Here is a 21738-nt window from a genome sequence, read left to right as displayed (position 1 = left end):
ATAGGGACCTGAGAAGTTATGAGGTTTATCTTTTTTCTCTCTCGCTACACTCCCCATGCAGATGACTAGCCGTGCAACAGTTCATCATCATCAGTGAATGTCGAAGGTCCAAGTCCTATTCAGTACCACCAGGCAAAAAGTTTTGACTCTTATTCAACACAAATATCACTGTTTTCAAGAGAAATTGAAATAATAAATTACCATCCTATCTACCGCTAACCTTTATATGTTAAAGCCACTTTTGTGTTTCAGTGGGTATCAATGTAGATAAACCAGGTATCCCTGCACCTTCACCTGACCATAAGTTCTTGGAAAGCCAAAAGCCAGTAAGGGTATGCCAATTGGCTTTTTATCCATTGCTACAACTTTATCTATAATCAGAAGCCAGATTTTCTCATGTTATGATTTTATCCTACTGTGAATTTCTAGGTTCTCCCCAGAGAAAAATTTAAGAGTTATCCTTAGTATTTACAACATAGAAGAAATTTTGGTCACATGCTCCAAAGCACACTACTCTTTTTCTTGGTTGCACTTGCTGCACCTTTAAATGCATGCCAATTTTAAATAAATTTCTGTCATCCTCATTGAAATGTAAGCTCCATGAGGACAGATTCCAAGTCTGTCTGTTCATCAGCTTATTCCAAATACCTAGCATGGTATTTAGCACACAGAAAGTTCTTTATACCTGGAGAATTGACAAATGGCCTTCAAAATCATTCTAGTCCAACAATCCCTTCGGGGGGATATAAAAGTTGAGTAAAAGTCATTCTTAGAAATGACTTGCCCAGATTGTGTAACGTGTTCATGACAAAGCCAGGATTAGAATTCTGGATTCTTGATTGCCCATTCACATTCTTGGTCCATTCCATCACAGAGGTTCTTACACCTGATACCCTGGGCAGACAACCCTACTGATGAGTAAGGCACAGAGCCCTTTGTCATCTAAACATCATTTGATTGGTTGCCTGGCTCCTAGTGTTCTTTATCAGTTGGAACATTAGAAACCGTCCAATACCTATGCCTGGTTTATACATACTTTTAAGTAGGACTCCAAGAACAAAACCCAAAACGGAATTTTACAGACAGAATGAAAAGCCAATTTATTCACAAATATGAGAATCAAGTTTTACAGAGGCCAAGCCACAGATGCCAGCGTAATTTCCATGGTTCAGCTACTGCTGAATCAAATATTCTGCTAAACAGAGCTCCAATTTGAATGTGTTTTTTTTTTATTTGGGTGTTTTTTTCATGAAACTATTTAAAAATACAGCTTCTGAGCACACGAAAAACGTAAACATGAATTTTCAGAGGTGACAAGGTGATCTAAAATTGGATTGTGGTGATGACTGCCCAACTCCATAAATTCATTTTTTTAATCTTTAAATTATACACTTAAAATGGGTAATTACTGTAAATTTTACTTCAATAAACCTGTTAAAAATAAGTGCAAAAACGAGTCAGAAAGTTAAAACTATTTTTGTAAACACCTGGTATCAAAACTGTAAAGAAATTTTTAAGTATTCCCATACTCTTTTAAGCCCAAGTTTTATCTACTTCAACCATGGTTTACCTACAAATTCAAAAATTTTTCTTGCAAATATCTTGATGCAGCACTGAGATAATGAGTTGTTTGACTGAGTGTCTGCATGAATGATCTATACATATTTGTGTTTAATTAAGCATAATGCTCTAGTCCAAAAGCTGTCATTAGCCATTGGATTTTCAGCATGTTATACATCTCCAGACCTCAGTTTTCCCACTTCTATCATGTATCACTATGGAGAAGAGTAGAATTAAATAGCATATAATATAGTAAAAAGAACAGTAATTGCTATTATCTAATGAATAGCCACCAATATGCCAGACTGTTTAAATTATCTTCCTACGAGGAATGTATTATTATTAGCTACCTTTTGGCAGATGGAGAAACTGAAACATAGAATTCAATTGTTTGACAAAGTTTGCAGTTATTTAGTAGCAGACCCAGGACTTCAATCTAGAGCTGTCCAGCTCCAGAACCTGTAGTCATTCTCTACTTCTCCCTAAACTTTGGACTTTTTTGATTGTACCAGATGTGGGCATGAATCCTGACCTTGCCTTTAGTATGTTAAGTTAGTCACCTTCTGGGTCCTGTTTCCTAGTCTATAAAATGAGATCACTAATGTTTAATTCTCAGGGTTGTTGTGACGATTAGATCACAGAGCACTTCCCTTATAATTAGTAACTATTCAATAATATTCTTTCTCATCCCTCTCTCACACAAGCTCCTTCCTGTGTTTAAAAAAATTTTTAAAAATCAGTAAATCCTATGATTTCCTTGTAGCCTTCCTGGATCAACCTCACTGACACTGAGTTCCATCAAAAGCACTTAAAGGGAACACAAACAACACAGCACTAATCCTTTGCTACCAGTCCTTGGCTCTGTGACGGAGACTGTCAACAAGAGTGTCAACTTCAAGGGGTGGGCATCTGTCCACAGGAACTGAGCGAACTGAGGTCACAGACTTGTCTCACTCTGCCCTACAAACAGATGTCTGGGTGACAACTTTTAGTCACTGCAAACCAGGGTTAGAGCCAAACCCTGGCTCTAACAAACCAGGTGGGAAGTGCTGTATCTCCTTTCTAATCCTCTTGGCTACCCTATTCACTCCCTAAAACAATAACTCATTGACCATAACTCAAAATAACTATTTTTCTCCCAGGGCACTACTTTGAACATAATGCCTTTATTTTGATGATATCTAATTATTCCACAAGCAGCAATTTGTCAGCAAGAAACTTGTCTGATTCTGTGCATTGAAATGTGCACCTTCAAATATTTACCTCTCAAGTAACCTGGTGAAAACTGATGTAATGTGGAGCTCTAGTGGTGGCAAGGAAGTAAAGCAGCCATTAGGGAGGGCCAACAAAACAGCAAGGAATTCACCATTTATTATTTATGTGTTTGTTATTGTGAAGTCACCATTTCTTATTCAATTAATGTGTTAAGAAGAAAAATGATCTTCTAAGATAATGTAAGGTAAACTCTAAATATATCTTTCTTCCAGGTTACATATTAGACCTCAACAACTAGCTTATATCAAACATAATAAAGGAGTTAAATTAAAAACAAAAAAAAAACAAAGAAAACAAAAAACAGCACAGTGATGTGGTTGTCACTCTTCTACTTTTTTACCCAGTTCACTAAGAATTCTATTAATTAAACACTGGCTACTTTTCACACAGCTCACAAGAGTACTGAATAGAGAAAATGCTGGACTCCAAGTGGTATGACCAGTGAAGTCTTATACCAACTGTTTTGGGAATTTAAATAATCCTTCCAAACTGATGAGATTTTTGTGAGTTAATCCCTGCCCTAGAAAAGTGCTTTCCTTGAATTTCTGACTTCTGAGGTCTTTTGCAACTTAAAACAACCAAGAATGAAGCCCACGATGTCAAAACAAACATTAACTTATTTCCTTGTTACCTAATATATATATCTTCTCAATTGAAAGGGCTTCATTTACAAAAAATACAGCTCCATTATGGTCAACAATGTAGCAGAACATAAATAGTAAAACTTTTATGATGTACAACTGAGAGTTAACATTTAAAATTTCTAAACATTTAGTTGGTTTAGCTATGTTATCATGAGGGAAAAAAAGCTCAGAATATGGAAAAATACAGGAAGTAGCCTTTTCATATATAAGTATCTAAGCATCGTGTTACTGAACATTACAGAAAATGTAAAAGACTCACTCTTCCCTAAGTGATGGTAAAAGAAACTGAATGTTCATAAATGCATTAACAACATTTATCTGAAATAAGTATCTCAACTTCTGAGAGTTTTTCATGGCTTTTATCAGTTGAATTCAGTAGATGTTTTCCAACAGACATATTTCAAGGGCTCCTAAATTGTTAGGTCTAGAGATGTCTGACTCCCTAGCCTCAGAGGTCTGCAATGGAAGATTTAATGATTACCTATAGGTTTCGTTCATTAATATCTCTTTTCCAGCCTTCTATTAATATGCTTTCATTAATATAATACCTTAAAGCTGCACAGAAAAAAAAGTGGTAAAAATCTAAGAGCCTTTTCTGAGAGGTCATTGAGAATGCAGTAGTTTGCAATGGGAAGCTGAAGATAAAGAACTACTAATTTCCTTTAGCTATAGGACAGGAGAACCTTTTTTGATAGACAAGAATAAAAGCAGGAGAGGAAGTTAAGGTCGTTTACTAACATATGTCAAAAGTAGCAAACGGAAACCTGTACTAATCCAACATTCACCACCAGGGAATTCAGAATCTAACGTGTTCTGCAGTCCTTTTCCCCATAGACAGTAAAATTGAATTAAATTGAACAGTATTTTTCAATCCGTGACTCTATAAATTTCATCTTTGTACATCATCTTGCCATATTTTCCACTGGTGATTATCTCTCTCATTTGCCCTCTATAACAGACCTTAGTATGTTGCTTAAAATAATATTTGGGGCTTTATTTGCCATTCTTTTGACTGAGACATGTTGATTTTATTAAAGTAAGTTGGGTCTGCATTCTTTCTTTACTATTATTACAGGTAGACTTGACAGACACAGGACTTTTATTTTAAAATGCTCTGCTAAGAAGCCAACCTTGTTAAATAAGTTCCATTTTACCTGCTGGGCAGTTGCATTCTGAAGGTGCTTCTCTTGCGATTCTTATTTTCGCCATATGTTCATAGGATCTCTGCAGGTGGGGGAAAAAAGGCATTAAGAGTTATCAGTAGCACTGTAGAGAAATGGGTTCTTTAGGGATTCTCTTGCCATATGCTTGATTCACTAGCATTTGATAGCCTGCATGACTAAAGTTTACATACATGCTTGGACTTTAGTCAAAAGGTAACAGTACCCAAGCCCTAAAAAAAGAAAATGATCCTTGACATGATATCAAGACTGCTGGACTTGTAGAACATCTTTTTCTGTTGTTCAACTACCACCATCTTCTCCCTCTGCTCAAACATATGCAGTCAATGCAAAAACCTGGCACTAACATGTTGTGGTTCTAGGTAAGTTATGTTTTAAAACAGCCCATATTTTATACATGAAGGTCAACTGCCTATCCTATTGTGCTGCAGCTACTGCCAAACAGCCTCTGTGTTGGAAAAGCAAGTTCCAGAAAATCTCCTCTCATCTAAAGCTACCCCTGATTTTGGTAATATAATATAGATTATTTTGGACTCTCAAGTCAAATAGCACTTTTTACAAAAAAATTAAGCTACTATTTTCTTTTTAAACATTTAATATGAGAATATTCAATGTATAAAATGACTGATTTGAAATCACATGGAAGATTATTTTACTTTCAAGAGTGATTACCATTTGTTAACACCTGTGGTCCTAACCTTCTTGGGACATAGGGAGAACATAACGTAATCTCTGCAAGGAATATTCTCCACAAAATTGGGAAAGATTCCAATTAGATTTTGGAAAACAAAAAAAAAAGATTAAATGCCACTCTTCCGTCCTTTAGAGCTCCATATATGTTTAACGTGCAAGCATTCAGAAGAGTAAGGGAAGATGATACACAGAGAAAGGATCATATCAAAGGATGTGCACATACAAATATATGCTATAATGAGATGGTCGCCTAGCATATGCACACACAGCCACACCAAGTATGAGGACAGTAAGGATAGAGGGTGGTCATATACACAGAATCAAGCCTGTGCAAAATGTTATCCACGTGCAAAACACCCCCAGCCTTTCACACCTGAGCCAGAAGTCGCTCCACTTTCTCTTGCACCATTGCATTCAGCCGATCCACGCAATCAGGAAGCAGACGGATGGAAGGATCCCCTTTGGTGGATTCGAGAGCAGCGATCCTCGCCTGGAGGTCCTTGGTTTTCACCCCCAGGTACAGACAAGACAACACGGCCACCGCTGACAGGAGGGCCGCCAGGACCGCGCACGAGGGTACGGTCCTGGCACAACGCTGCCCAGCGGGGTTTGGATCCTCCGAGCCCGGCTCCCGGGCCCCTCCTTTGGCTGCAGGCTTCTTCAGCAGCATCGTGGCGGGGTCGGCTGCCTCCCACCCTGTATCACTTCCAACAATCTTAGAAGGAAAGAAAAAGGACGATTCCTTCAAAGTTCAGTCCGCGCGGCTGTATAACTAGTTGGCGTAGTGGGAGCAGGGGAGCGTGGAGGTGGACCCCCTCTCTCTTCAGTGCCGAGACCAGCAGTCGCAGACCGTCGGTCCTTTGCCTCCTTCTCCCTTCTTAGCTGGGGGAGAAGAGCACCCTCAGTCTAGGGACCGGTGGCAACAAGGTGAAAACCGGAATGAAACCCACCCGGATAGCTCTGCTGGCCCCTAAAGGACAGACACCTATTCCGAGGTCAGGGGACAGTGGGCGAGGGCTGCGGCGGCCGCCGCTCCCCTCGCCCCGCAACGCGGACCTGTTGCGTTTCTGTTAGTTCCCCTTATGTCTACCTAGTCTGTGTTTTTCCTCACGCCAACTGTTTCCCACCTGGACTCAGATGCAGGCAAAAAAGGCTAAGAACAGAGGTGGGAGAGCTGCAGGGGGAACGCAGCGCAAAAAGGGTAGCCGAGGGGCAAAGAACAGACGAAACGGAATAACCCAGGAGCAAAAGCGAAGGAACAGTGAAGCCCAAGTCGCTGCTGCCCCAAGGATCTCCGCAGCCTCGCGCGTGCGAGCCTTAAATACACTTCGAGATGCTCGTGTGTGAGTGTGTGTGTGAGAGTGTGCGCGCGCCCGGAGTCGACGTCCCGCCCCCTCTTGGCGCGGCCTGGGTCCGCGGTCCCGAGGCAGTGCGCCCCCTCCTGTGCCCAGCGGAAGCCCGCCTTATTATCTTAATATATTCACCTTCGCCTGGCCCGCTAGGGCCCGTACCTCCCAGGGGGCAGGGGAGCTGAGCGGGAGGTTCATTAGCATAAAATATGCAAATCTTGGAGCTGACGCAGTGATTGGAGAGGAGCTTGACGCCCCTCCCCCTCCTCCGAGTAACTTCAGCGTCCCGAGGGCCACTTCTCCAGCCTAGGCCAGGGGCCGAAGTGGGGTCTTCGGTGGGCCAGGTGGCGACAGTGGCTTAGACTGACTCTGCCCAATGTTTTCTTTTTATCGAGGTTAAATCTAGAGAAATGGCCTCCAAGCGGGAAGAAGTAGAGCCGAAAGCTCTTGCTCTCCAGATCTTCACTCAAAAGCAGCAGCGGAAGCTCTTGGGATCTCGCTCTGGGCAGCCTTTCTTCCTCCTCCCTCACTTTTCCCACATGCCCAGAGGCAAAGTGTCTGGCTGACGCCCGAGGTACATTTCCCCACTTCCCTTCTCTTCCCACGGCCCTGCAGATTCTCCACCTAAGGAAGTTTTCTTTCCCCTCCCCCAGTTTCCTTCTGTCTTGATGGGGCCGAGTCGCCTCCCTGCTCTGTGTTCCTAGTCTGTGCTAGGGTGCTAATGCGTTTTCCTGATTCCCTGGTTTGTGGGATTGAAAAAGGCAGCGTTGAGGTGCACATTTCTTAGCATTTAGGAAAGGACTGAAGAATGAGGTCAATTTTTCCTCTTACCTGACTCTCCTCATTCTGCTCCCTCTGGGTCAAATTACAAGTTCTTTAATGGGATTTTTGAAAGTAGGTAACAAATGGCATTCTACATCTAATTGACTTTGAAAAAAAATAAATCCCACCTCTTTCTCCAACGAGTTTCTTATCGCCTCCTCCCCACAAAAAAAAAATACCAAATCCTTGATCAAGCTATGTAAACCATCAACACAATACTGTGCTAGGCTGACCTTTCAAATGCTTAAACAAGTATTGCTAGGTACCAAGGGGAACAAGGATGTTTCAGAAACATCTGCTGATGGAAGGTATAGGAATGGAGAAAAAAGAAAGATTAGGAGATGAAACAGACACAACATTGGAGGAAACAGTGAATTTTGCTGTAAAATCAAAAGCATAATGCCTTACATTTGTTTTACGCAGTAGTTCTCAAAGGATGGTCCCAAGACCAGCAGTATCAGCATCATCAGAGAATCTATGCAAAATTCAAATTCAGTAGATTCATCTCCTGAAGCTAAAACTACTGCTATTACTAAATCAGAAACACAGCAATCTGTAACTTTGCCAAGACCTCCTAATGATTTTAATGCACATTAATGTACCACTAGTGTAACACTTTACAAAATATTTCCAAATACATTTTTTACTTGAACCTCAAAACCCTGTGATGCAAATAAGAAATTATTGGTCCCATTTTATATATAAGGAAAAAATTTTCAAGTCACATTTAATCCTGATTAAACATGTTTCCAATAATAGCACCCAAGGAATGGGTACAAATTTTTTTAACATGTCAAATCTTTCTGAATTACGAAGTACCTCTCTAACCATTCCTTAGTCTCCTTTGCAGGCTTTTCCTCTACCTGTCCTCTGAATGTTGGTGCTCCTCAGTTCTCTATGCCACCTTCTCTTTTAATTCTGTACACTATCTCCAGTAATGTTCTCAATTACCATCCTTATACGGGTGAATCAAAATCTATACTGCAAGCCCAAATCCCTCCTGAGTGTAACACCCATATAGCCAATTGCCTGTCAGCCACTTCCACTTCCATGTCCCATAAGCAATTCCAACTTAACCTGTATCTTACCTACAAACACTGCTCTTCTTTTGTTTCCCACCACAGTAAATGGAGCTTATGCACATCCAGTGTCCCCAAACCAAAATATCTAGTAATAACTCTGGACTTCTCCCTAACCCTCCTCATCTACCCAAATTCCTTTGATATGTGCTATTGGCCTTAGTGTGGAATTGTATATCTTGCAAGTGACCACATGATATCTGTCATCTCTTCTTCCTCTTTGTTCATCGTTTTCCTCATGCTCTGCATGCCAGTTTCTCTAATCAAAATATGGAGACAAAGAATGAAGAACTTTTGAGATATCTCTCAAAATTTCTGTAGAAAGGCCTTTTTCTGTGCTGGCTGATGCTGACAGTAAGTCACATGTTTAATATGATGATGCAATGTTTTTATATTATGCTTTGTGGAAATTGGCATAGGCAGGTACATTAACAACTCTTACATGCTCTCAGAACTGTCAGATCTTAGCAGAGAGATAGAGTTGGAATTTTGTGGATTCGACATCTTTAGCCAGAGGATTAATTTTGATTTCTATAATTAAGTGGTCACAATACCCAAGAGATTTCAAAACCCAGTAGATTCTTTGCATCAAGTACAGAGAATGCATGAATCAAGAAGCCTCTGGGGATTTGAACTCATGTTGATCTGTACATTTATTAGACTGCAGTTGTTCACTCTTCCATGGAAGATTCAAAAAAGTAAAAATAGCGCTAAAAATGGTACAGTCCAGCTGACTTCAATTTAGCTAAGACTGGTATCAATAGTGGTAAAAGGCAAGCAGCTGGTTGTAGTATAGTTATGTGATTGGAAGAGTGGACCTCCAAAGATATTCACATTCTAATCCCTAAAACTTATAAAGGGGGGATGTTACCTTACTTGACAGATGTAATAACTGAAGGATTTTGAGATGGGGAGATTTTCTTCAATTATGTAGGTGGGTCCAATATAACCACAGGGTCCTCGTAAGAGTCTCATAGTCTCAAAGAGATGCCATAACATCTCTCTGAGGTCACAGTGATGTGAATCCTGGCTTTGAACATGGAAACCAAAGAATATGGGCAGAGTGGCAGCAGACAAAGGAACAAATTCTCCCTTAGAGCCTCCAGAAGGAATACAGCCTTACCAACCCTTGGATTGTAGGATTTCTGACCATCGGAACTATAATTAATAAGTTTATGTTGTTTAAGTTACTGAGTTTTTGGTAATTTCTTATAACAAACCATGGAAAACTAACAAAATCACGGTCACAAGAAATCAGTTTTCATCTGCTACAGCATCGTAAGCTACATTTTAACCACCATCATGCCCTGTAACTCCAGCAGGCCCTGTCATAACAACCCCTGTCTCTCGCATGTTTACGCATTCCTATTTTATTGACATGCCCAGTGGGAAAGAATTGGAAAGATATGCCTTCTCCCATGTCATGTCAAATTAGGATGCCCTCTACTGAGACATATTAAACTGAATAAAATATGTTCTATTTCTTGATGTCTCCCATTGGTGCAGCTCAAAAACAATAAGCCAGTCACGCTGCACAGCCACTCTCAACTCTCCTCCTCGCTAATGCTAATCCAGCCAGGATCCTGACCTGGGACTCAGCCTGCCCGCTAGCACTACTGTTACCGATCTCCAGGACCCATAACAAGGGACATAAACAAAGACATCTGACAGCGAGATGTGGCAAGAAGTTAAAGAAAGAAAGATGACTGGGAGAAACACAAGACAAAGAGAAAAAATGACGGTAAAAGAAAAGAGCTCTTTTAAGTAGGTAGAAGTGATAATTGTTTTAAAAAGCACAGTTCACTCTTACATCTAAGAGGCTGATCAATAGAAGATACATAGCACAAAGGTAAACAAACACAGACTTAACATTTTGATGTCATATGTGTATTTAGAAAGATTTTCTGACCCAAATAAGTAACTGAGATAATTATATTATGCTGTTTTTAGATATTAATTACATGAGAGAAAAATATATTTCAGTTTTATTAGAAAATATCATTTAGCACCATCAATTTTTGAGGCTAATTAGTTTGCTAAAACCACACTTTCAACCAATATTCACCACTAAAGATATCAAACAGAAACAAATGTCTGAGGGGATTTGTAGCTATCTTTGTACATACAGCCAGCTGCTGTGTCCACTAAGTTCCTTAATAAAGAAAATAATGGCCCTGGCCTGGTGGCTCTATTTGTTGGAGCATCGTCCCCTGCACCAAAGGGTTGAGGGGTCTATTGCCAGTCAGAACACATGCCTAGGTTGCCAGTTCAATCCCTGGTCTGGACAGGTACACAAAGCACCTCTCTCCCCCTCCACCCCCGCATCCCTCTCTAAAATCAGTAAACACATCCTTGGGTGAGGATTAAAAAAAATAACAATATAAAATAAAACAAATTGTTTTTTTAAAGAAAATAATAGAATGAATTTTGTGCTGTATTGAGCATGCTATTTCATACACTTCAGAAGAAAATGTGCTCTCAGAGAAACAGCTTTTAAGACGACAAAGCCTCCCAAATAGAATGAAGTAGGCAGTGAAGTGAACTTAAAAGATGCAGTTCTCCCACAGGCAGGCAAATTCAATAAATCACAAGAAATATATAAATATCTTTAGAAGCAGGAGAGAAGATTTGGCTCTCAGTGACAGGCTGAAAAATTCTCTTTCAGGCAGATGAAGGACTTGATCCCATTTACACAAGCCTGGTTAAGCAAGAGGCTTAAAGCTCAATGAATCCAATAATCTGGATAATACAAGCCCTCCAAATCCCATTCTTCTCTGCAGTCAGTTTGTTTGTTGTTTTGTTTCTGTTTTGTTTTCTTCTTATTTTGAGGGAAGAGGTGAATTTTTCTCAAATCTTAAATAACAAGGTAATAACCCCACTTAGATTTTCCCCCAAATTTGCCAATTATATTGCTAATTCTAACAAGAAATAGCTTTTCATTGAACCTACCAAATCAACCTTTTCCTGTAATGCTATGTAGACAGAACATGTTTGTAGCATTGATTCAGATCATGGTTACAAGTACAGACTCCAAAGTCAGACTGCCTAGATTAATAATCTAGCTCTACCATTTAATAGCTGTGTGACTTTGTATAAATGAGGTAACTTCTCTGTGCCTCAATTTTTTCATCTATAAAAAAGATAATACTTACCCATAAAGTCTTTTGTGGTGAATAAATGAAATTATATATGTAAAGCATTACAATGGCTGCTAGATATCAAGTGCAATATAAATTGTACCTTTTACATATGCTATTATTATTATTATTATTTTAAAGCTGTCAATTTACTGATCCATAGATACTGAAGGGCAAGAAAATGTACATCTTATACTATGGGGCACCTGTATTTGCTAATAATGACTTTAGTCCTATCTCAACTTACAAGAATAGAATAGCATCAGGGCCACCTTTCAGCTATTAGATGAGCTGAAGAATTCCCTGCCCTAGGCAACCACTGATGTGGTTTATGTCCTTTTAGTTTAGTTTTGCCTGTTTTAGAGCTTCATATAAATAGAAGCATACAGCCTGTATTCTTATGTATCTGGCTTCTTTTGCTCAACATAATATTCTTGAGACTTACCCATATTGTTGTATATAACACTATTTTTTATTGCACAATATTTCATTGTATACTACAACTTCTTAATGCATTCACTTAATGGTGGACATCTGAATCATTTCTCATTTTTTGGTATGCAAATAAAGCTTCTATGAATATTTATACACAGGGGGCTTACTTGGCATATTTAAAAAAACAAAAATATTTTTTTCATTTAGAGGTGGCTAAGATACTTTCTATCAAAAAATACAAAAAGAACACTTGAATCTGTCAGATACCAAAATATATTTTGAAGATGTATAACACAGTTTGGGATTGCTGCAGGGACAGAAATTATATCAAAGAAATAGAATAAAGAGAGTAGAAACAAACCCACACATGGGCATTAAAATGGGAAAGAAATGACACTGAGGAGCAGTGAGAAGAAGATGAAATTTCAGTCGATTATGCTGGGACAATTGTCTATTCACAGGGGGAAAAAATGGAAATTGAATCCTTTCTTCATAGGATAAACAAAAATTAAAAGATGATTTCTAAACCTAAATATAAAAGGTAATAATCTAAAGCATTGAGAAGATAATGTAGGAGAATATCTTAGACTAAGACAAGGTATTTAAAATAAGACATGTAAAGCATTAGCCATAAAGGAAATAATTTAATACATTCCAATTACTAAATTAAGAACTTCCATTTATTAAAAAAGAACAAACATCTTACAATGAGTGAAAAGATAAACCACAGAATGGGAAAAGATATTTGAAATCTACAGGAAAAAGTCATTATTTAGAAAATATTTGAGAATTCCCTCAAATCAATGAGAAAAATCCACAACCCAACAGAAAAGTGAGCAAATGCTTAAATAAGCCTTTTGACAAAAAGTACACTAAAAATAGCCAATAAACACTTTTAAATGGTATTCAACCCATAAATGATATTTTTAAAAAATGTGCATTGAAACCACCATATTATACCACCACTTACCTACAAGAGTAGCAAAATGAAAGAGATGGACAATAACAAATGTGTTAAGTTTGGAGCAACTGGAACTCACACAGTGCTGGTTGGAATGTAAATTTGCACAAGCACTTTGTAAAATTCGCACTATCTGTAAAACTGAATAAATGCAAGCCCTTTGTCAAAGGAGTTTGAAGAGAATTAACAATGCAAGTTTCAGAGCCTAGAAAGCTCTTAGTAGATGCCAAATGGCTTACGGGAGACTTCAGATGAAGCCTTTAAGGAAAGTGAGGAAAATGTCATTGGAAACTATAAGGAAATAGAGTCTTACTATATAGCAGCAGACATTGCAACACTCTTGCCTGTCCTAGCATGGAAAGTAGAACACTGAATTTAATGAACTATGCTAAGAAGTTTCCACTCAAAACACTGATGGTGCCAACAGGTTTTTTTTTCTTATTGTGTAATAAGGTGTAAAAGGAGATAGAGAAGCTAAAGGAATGACTTTGAAAACAAAAGAGGCCAGGAATTGTTGGGATTGAAAATTCCAATCTTCTCCTGATGACAATTGATACTTATATTAAGAAATACCTTTGGGGCAAGACCAAATCCAGTGACTCGCAGAAAAACAGAAAAGCTGAAAGTATGACTATAAAATATCTGAAGTGATGCCTCACACAAATGTTTAATAAAACAATAGCGCATATAAGAAGCGTAAGGATACTGTCCCTCGGTAGTCTCAGCAGAAAAAGTGAAGAATGGCTTATCTCATTGGAATGAACCCTGGTAATATTTATAAGAGACTAAATGGGGGTTTCTGGACCCCAGTTTCCACAGAGGCAGGGCAGAGTTCACCACACCAACAAACAGTTCTCAGACACCAGCAGGGTGTCCCAGAATTCAGCTTAGTTTTAACAGTACCTGGAGACAACATCAGATTCTACAGGTTGAGGGTTCAGTCCCATAAGACTGCCCCTATGCCACCATAAACACACCCATTTCAAACACCAATCACAAGTCTAGGCGTTTACTTGTGCTTCTTGACCAACTGGCTATAGATTAAAAATTCCACCAACCCCCCTCCCACTCAGAAGGCTTAAGCAGAACAGGAGGATTCACTATGTCCACATGCTTGGCAATTTGGTGTCCATTATTGACATGATGCCTCAGTTCCTCCCCACATGGGTTTCTTCTTCGACTGTTTGAATGTCTTCATGACATGATGACTTACTTTCTTCAGAGAGAGCAATCTAAGAGGGAGAAAAATATACCCATCCTCTCCCACAGCCTCCAAATTCTGGTCATATAACAGCATCAGCTATAAGTCAAAGTTCTCATCGTCTAAATCAGATCGAGGCGTGGATGAGGCTTTTCAGGTGTGGCCCCTTGATTAGGAACCTCAAGTTCTTCTCTTCAAGAATAGTTACTCTGTATTTAAGGACTGGTGAACTAAAGGGACAAGCTAACTGCCCTACATCTCCCCAGCATACAATAGTGGGACAGGCATAGGATAATTGTTGTAGTCATTCCTGTTTAAATAAAAGTTGGGGTGGGGAGGGGAGTATCATCAGAAGTCACTAGTCCATAGAGCTTCTGAAATTTAGCCAGGCAAAATTTGGAAGCCCTTTGTTTAGAACTAAGGATGGTTTCTTCCTGGGAATGATTCTCCATGACTCTCGGCTCTATCTTCTGGCCCTTTGGCTCTGTGCTGCAAGTTATTTTTTCTTTTCCATGGAAGATAACATGTGTGTTTGGAGATACAGAGTTCTCTTACCTTGCTTCCTGACTGTACAGGTCTTAGTGTCCAAAGGCCTCTTCTCCTTTTGTACTGTCTCTCTTCTCTCAGTTTAAGATGATGTTTTTGCCCATATAATTTTCTTTTTTTTTTTTCAGTTGAAATTTACATTCCATACTACTTTGTATTAGTTTCAGGTATATAGAATAGTGGTTAGATAGTCACATACTTTATAGAGAGTTATTACCCCCACTATTTCAAGTACCCACATGGTCCCATGCATACTTATTGCGGTATTGTTGACTGTATTCCCTATCATGTAATTTACATACCTGTGACAATTCCATAACTACCAATTTATACTTCTCAATCCATTTGCCTTTTTTTACCCAGTCCCTAAGGCTCCCTCCCCTCTGGCACCATCATACCATTTTCTATAGCTGTGAGTCTGTTCCTGTTTTGCTGTTTGCTTATTTTGTTCTTTAGATTTCACATATAAATGAAATCATATGGTATTTGTCTTCCTCTGACTTATTTCACTCAGCACAGTACCCCTTCAGTCCAGCCATGCTGTTAAAAAAGGCAAGATTTCCTTCTTTTTATGGCCAAGTACTATTCCATTGTATATGTACCACATCTTCTTCATCCACTCGTCTATTGATGGGCACTTGAACTGCTTCTAAGTCTTGGCTATTGTAAATAATTCTGCAACCAACGTGGGGGTGCATATATTCTTTTGAATTAGTGTTTTAGGTTTCTTTGGAAATATACCCAAAAGTGGAATCACTGGGTCATAAGGCAATTCCATTTTTAATTTTTTGAGGAACCTCCATACTGTTTTCCATATTGGCGCACCAGTCTGCATTCCCATAAATAGTGCACTAGGGTTCCCTTTTCTCCACATCACTGGGAACACTTGTTTTTTCTTGATTTATTGATGACAGCCATTCTGACAGGTGTGAGGTGATGGTTCATTATGTTTGGGTTTTTATTTCTCTGATGATTAGTGATGTGGAGCAAGTTTTTTGTGTCTATTGGTCATTTTACATGTCCTTTCTGGAGAAATATCTAATCAGATCTTCTACCCACTTTTTAATTAGATTGTTTTTCTGGTGTTGAGTTGTATGTGTTCTTTATAAGTTTTTAATATTAACCTCTTACAGAATGTGTGATTGACAAATACCTTCTTCCATTTAGTAGGCTGTCTTTTTGTTTTGTTGGTGGTTTCCCTTGCTGTGCAAAAATGTTTTGATCTAGTCCCATTTGTTTATTTTTCTCATTTCCTTTGCCTGAAGATGTATGTCAGCAAAAATATTGCTAAGAAAAATGTCTGAGATTTTACTATTTTTTTCTAGGAGTTTCATGGTTTAAAGTCTTACATTTATATCTTTAATCCATTTTGAGTTTATTCTTGTATCTCATGTAAGAAGATGGTGTAGTTTAAGTTTTTTGCACATATATGTCCAATTTTCCTAACACCATTTATTGAATAGACTTTCTTTACCCCATTGTATGTTCCTGCTTCCTTTGTCATAGATTAATTTACCATACAGAATGTGAGTTTATTTCTGGGCTTTCTATTCATGGATTAAGTTTCATTAATCCATGTGTCTGTGTTTATGCCAATATCACACTGGTTTGATTACTGTTAGCCTCATAGTATAGTGTGATATCAGGTAAAGTGTTACCTCCCACTTTGTTCTTTTTCAAGATTGCTGTCCCTATTCAGGGTCTGTTGTGGTTCCATGTGAATTTTTGGATTATTGTTCTAGTTCTGTGAAATACACCATTGGTGTTTTGATAAGAATTGCATTGAATCTGTAGATTCTGGCACTGTTTGAGTCTGCCCAAACCTCCTCAAGGGCTCCTCAGTATGGGCTGCACTGCGGGCCTGACAGGTGCCCATCAGAAACCTCTCCACTGGGAGCTTTCTCTTCAGGGTGTGGCCTCTAGGAGTCAGCAGGTAGGGGCTACTGCCACCCTCTAGGCTGATGTTGTATGGACGGGGATGTTCCACACAGGAAAGATGGCATCTGTGGGTGGTGTGGGAGAGGGACCCAGCACAGGGATGCTTGCTGCTGTCACTCCAGCCTTCTCCCCACAGCCATGACATCAATTTCTACCTTTGTGACTCCAGCCCACCCCACTCCCAGCTGCCAACCCGCTGCTAGAACCCAGGGTGAGTGCTGTGACTGAGACTCCGTGCACTGGCCCTTCAAAGGAGCCATCGCCCATCTCACCTGGGTGGGTACAATTCCCACTGCTTTTCACCACCAGATAGTGTGTGGGCTCCTCTTCTGAGATCTAATGCTCTGGGCTAGGGAGCTTGGCTTGGGGCTAAGGCGCCTTGTTCTTGGGGAGGCCCATGGGTGGGCGAGTGCTGCGGAACCTCCCCAGCTTCGATATGACGCTGGATTCTTTCCCACTGCAGCAGAGCCAGCCCCGCATACAGCTTTGTCCTTCCTACTGGTCTTGATGGGAGATCCTCTGTAAATACTTAGTCATAAGACTTCTGTTCAGCGAGTCTTTAGTTGCTTTTTCAGGTTGATTGTTCTCTACTTTAGCCACTATTCTGGTAGGGTCCTGGGATGAGGTGAGTGTAACTTCCACTTACTCTGCTGCCATCTTGAACCCCCTCACATCAGTCGCCAATAAAACTTTCTTTAAAAGTGTGTTGGTCTCTAAGATTTATTACACATTTGGTCTTCATCCACGGTTCCTCTCCATAGTTCCAGGGTCAGTTTCCCATACCCTTGCAATTTCCTAAATGGTTAGTGTCTTTTGTTATGTTAATGAGGTGACTTTTGAATCCCACCCAAGGGTGGGGCTGGTCACCTGGAGAAACAGCCATAGGATTACAGGGTTGGAACTTTCAGTCCTATGCCCAGCTTCTGGGGTGGAGAGAGGGGCTGAAGGTTAAATCAGTCACCAATGGCCAATGAGTTCATCAATCATGCCTATGTAATGAAGCCTCCATAAAAACCCAAGAAGATGGGTTTCAGAGGGCTTCCAGTTCAGTGAACACGTGGTGATGCAGGGAAGTGGTGAGCCTGGTGAGAGCATGGAAGCTCCAAGACCGCTTTCCACATATCTTTCCCTATGTATCTCTTCCATCTGGCTGTTCCTGTTATGTCCTTTTATGATAAACATGTGATCTAGGACATAATATGTTGCTCTGAATTCTATGAACTTCTATGAGCCATTCTAGCTGTTGACTGAAAAATAATACCAACTAGGTGTTCAGTCACCAAAAAGGATTTGTTTGGGAAAAGGAAAGGGTTGCGATCCAGTGCATGCTGACATGGCGAGCCACGCACACACTGTGGCCTATGTGCCAGCCTGGAGGGGCACTCATAGAAGGAAAGGAAGAAAAGGGAAGGTGTTGGGAAATGCCCTGTCTGGTTTCAGAAACTGTTACCCCACTGACAGGATGGATGGCCCCAAGGCTGGAACTAATCAGGCTCCTGAGGAGACATAACCTTTCCCCCCTGGCAGGGGCGTAGCTCCTGCCTCTCTGCTTTGCCATGGATGATCGGTTATCAAAGATGGGCAAGTTACCGCGAGCTGAGGTATACAACCTAAGACAGATGCCAGTCGAATATTGGCAGCAGACAAGAAATTGGGGGACACGGAGAAAGGGCAAAAAGGCCCACACCCCTTGGCTCGGCTTGGACATGGCCAGAGTCCTCATTCTATCTGAAAGAAGTTTCCTTGTCTCTTGGCAGCTTCCTTCCCTGCCTGGCTCAGGCTCGAAACAATCAGTTCTAAACCAGATTTGGCGGTTCCCAGGGAAATCAGGCCTAAAAGTAAATTCTTTAAAGTGTGCTTTGTTCTTCCCTCAAAAGCTCTAGCCAGCTCACGCTGGGAAGGAAATTTATATATTCACAGACCCTAACCCTATACCCTTGGGCACTCTTAGGTCTACTATGCTCTCATGTTCAGTCTCGTTTACTAGTCTCCTCTCCAACTGATGTAAATGGTGTGTTCCTGACATTTGTTTACTTCAAAACATCAAGCATTCTCTGTGAATATTAACATACTGATGTAATGAGGTGACCTGTGCATTCCTGTTACCCAGCCCCACTGATAACCCTTTTCAATAAGAGCCTTTGAACAAAGGGACTCGGGGCCTTCCCCACTAAGAGGGAAGAGCCACATCCCCTCTCCGGGCAAACAGAGAAGTATTTGCAACAACTCGTGTTTATCCCCCTCATCCGTGACAACCCCGGGACGGGCTCTGCAGGATTCAGAGCCCTGCTCCCATCTCAGCTGGCCCCAGCTGGTTTCCCTCAGGTTCAGGGAGCACCGTGCTCTCCACGACACGTTCCATCCCCGCGGCCGCAGTTGCTGTCCAGGCAGGGGACTAGTCACGACCCAAGCGGTGTTTCCCTGTTGGGGGTGGGGGGACACCCTGTCTCCCCACCACGCAGGGCAACAGGAAGGAGAAGTTAGAACCATAGAGTAAGCATAGAATTCTTCCTGTAGGGCTCTCAAGTTCAGGGTTCTCACAATTATGTAGAATTCGAGAGGTTTCCTAAATTGTAGCTTCCTTCATAGACTCTTCCAACTGATCATGTTTGCTTAAAGTCGCAGTTAGTTTTAATCATAGCAAATTAATCAAACCTTATAAGAGGGGGTTGTGGGAGCTTCTAGTGTATTGCCAGTTGGTCAGAAGTACAGGTAATAGCCTGGAATTGGGATTGGTGTTCTGAGGAAAAGAATTGAAGAAAGTGGGAACAGGCTAAGACCCTACTGGGGGTATGTACTCAGTGTGTTTGAGGAAAACCAAGGAGGCCTATATAGGCAGGAGAGAGAAGTAGTGATGATGTTAGAGGTGTGGACAAAAAATGGGCCACATACTAACCCTGACAAGCTCAGGGAGACCTGTGTCATGTGACTTAATAACTCAGCAACCAAAATAACCACATGGGAACAAAACAGACTGATGAACAAAATAGAAACATAGGCATGGAGACCTGGAAGAAACTGACAGCTGTCAGAGGGGAGGGGGAGGGAGGCTGGTGAAAGAAAGTAAAAGGATTAGCCAAAGAATATATAGGCAAGACCCATGGACACAGACAACAGTGTGGTGATGGCAAAGGGAAGGGAGTGCAGAGCCTGGGAGCGGTGGGTCAAAGGGGGAAATAGGAACATCTGCGACAGTGTCAACAATAAAAATAAAGAAGAAAAATAACCACATAGGATGGTCTGAACATAAAAATTCCTAACTAAAAAAGGGTAATGGCAGGTGGTCCTAGGTGGATTTCTTGGCAAAAGTCAACCTTTACCTTCAGTGAGACTGTCTATTGTCTTTTGTTGCATCTGAGACAACTGTCCTCTGAAATTTCAGAGCAATCTTTCCCAGACTTCTCAAGGTGCACCCTCACACCGGGGCAGAGACCACAGAACCCCTCATTGTTACCTTGTTCCCAGAATACCATCTTTATGCGCTGTAAATGCTAATTATTAACTATCTTGTACCCACCAATGTAAAGTTTGTGTTTCTCTTTTTTGCCTTTGTATCCAGCCCCAGAGATTTTCCACTGCCATTTGAGTCCCTTGGTTCTATTCCATGTTTCCTCAGGGCCTCTACCTCTGCATTTAGTCTCTTTGTGTGGTCTTTTCACATGGTATCTCCATCAGGATAGCTGGGCTCCTTAAAAGTCATGGATATCACCTTAAAGCTCCCCTGCTAACTCTACAGAAGCCCTAATTCTATGTGAGGACCTTGGAGGGAAAGGGCTGAGGTGAGCTGTACAAGATCATTATATTAAATTAAAAACTGAGACTGCAAGGTGCTGCAATAATCATCTGCATGGACATTGAAATCATAAAAACAAATTTTTGAAGGAAGTAGCGATAGAGAGTGGAGAGCCCAGGGATAAACTATCCAAGGAAAGGAGATGAGAAACTCCAGGTTTCTAGTTTATGAAGGTGTGATAGTACCACTTGCAGAAAGAGAAAATATGGCAGAAAAAGTTATTTGTAGGGGAAAAGCTCTATTTTTAGAAGAAATATTATGAAGTTATGATATGACTTGGACAACTGGATATCCATATGCAAAGAACAAAACTGGATTCTACTTTACACCATAGTATAAAAATTAACCTAAAATAATTAAAGATCTAAATCTATAAAATCCTTAGAAGAAAGAGGGATAAATCTTTATGACCTTGGTTTGGGCAATGATTTCTTAGCTACAGCATAATAGCACAGCAACAGAAGAAAAATAGGTAGGTTGGGTTTCATCAAATTGAAAATTTTTGTGTTTCAAAAATCAAGAATGTGAAAAGAATTTACAAAGTAGGAAAAATATTTGCAAATGGCATATCTGACCAGGGACTTCCACTTACAAAATACAAAGAGCTCTTACACCTCAATAATAAAAAGACAAATAATCCAATCTAAAAAATAGGCAAAGGCAACATAGTGATTGTAAGGGAGAGAGGGGAATAAGGGGACCAAATAGTAATGGAAAAAATACAATAAGAAAGATTTTTTTTAATAGGTAAACAGCCCTGCCTGGTGTGGCTCAGTGAATTGAGCGCTGGCCTGCGAACTAAAAAAGATCACCAGTTCAATGCCCAGTCAGGGCACATGCCTGGGTTGCCAGCCAGGTCCCCAGCTGGGGGAGTGCAAGAGGCAACCAATTGATGTTTCTCTCACACATTGTTGTTTCTCTCCTTCTCTTTCTCCCTCCTCTGCCCTCTCTCTAAAAATAAAAAAGTAAAATCTTTAAAAAAAATAGGCAAAGAATCGGAATAGACATTTTCCAAAGAAGATACCCAAGTGGCCAAAAAGTACATGAAAAGATGCACATCATTAGCCATCAAGGAAAGGTGAATCGAAACTGCAACAAGGTACCACCTCATACTTACTAGAATG

The 21738-nt window shown here is 40.4% G+C and overlaps 1 protein-coding gene across 1 annotated transcript in view; it reads right to left on the bottom strand.

The window, feature by feature from the left end:
• COL25A1 (collagen type XXV alpha 1 chain) overlaps nt 1–6050 on the bottom strand; it is a 481906-nt gene extending 475856 nt beyond the window's left edge. The window contains exons 1-2 of the mRNA XM_054591568.1: nt 5727–6050; nt 4634–4703 (exon numbers count right to left, since the gene is read on the bottom strand). Of these exons, the coding sequence (XP_054447543.1) occupies nt 4634–4703; nt 5727–6023 (367 nt within the window). The 5' untranslated portion in view covers nt 6024–6050. The remainder of the gene's footprint in view (nt 1–4633; nt 4704–5726) is intronic.
• Nucleotides 6051–21738: the final 15688 nt, after the last annotated feature.

The sequence above is a fragment of the Pteronotus mesoamericanus genome, unplaced genomic scaffold, assembly GCF_021234165.1.
Source record: "Pteronotus mesoamericanus isolate MK-2021 breed Mesoamerican mustached bat unplaced genomic scaffold, CSHL_Meso_final scaffold_232, whole genome shotgun sequence".
NCBI lineage: Eukaryota > Metazoa > Chordata > Mammalia > Chiroptera > Mormoopidae > Pteronotus > Pteronotus mesoamericanus.
Note: the sequence above shows the minus strand (reverse complement) of the source record. Positions and strands in the feature narration are given on the sequence as shown.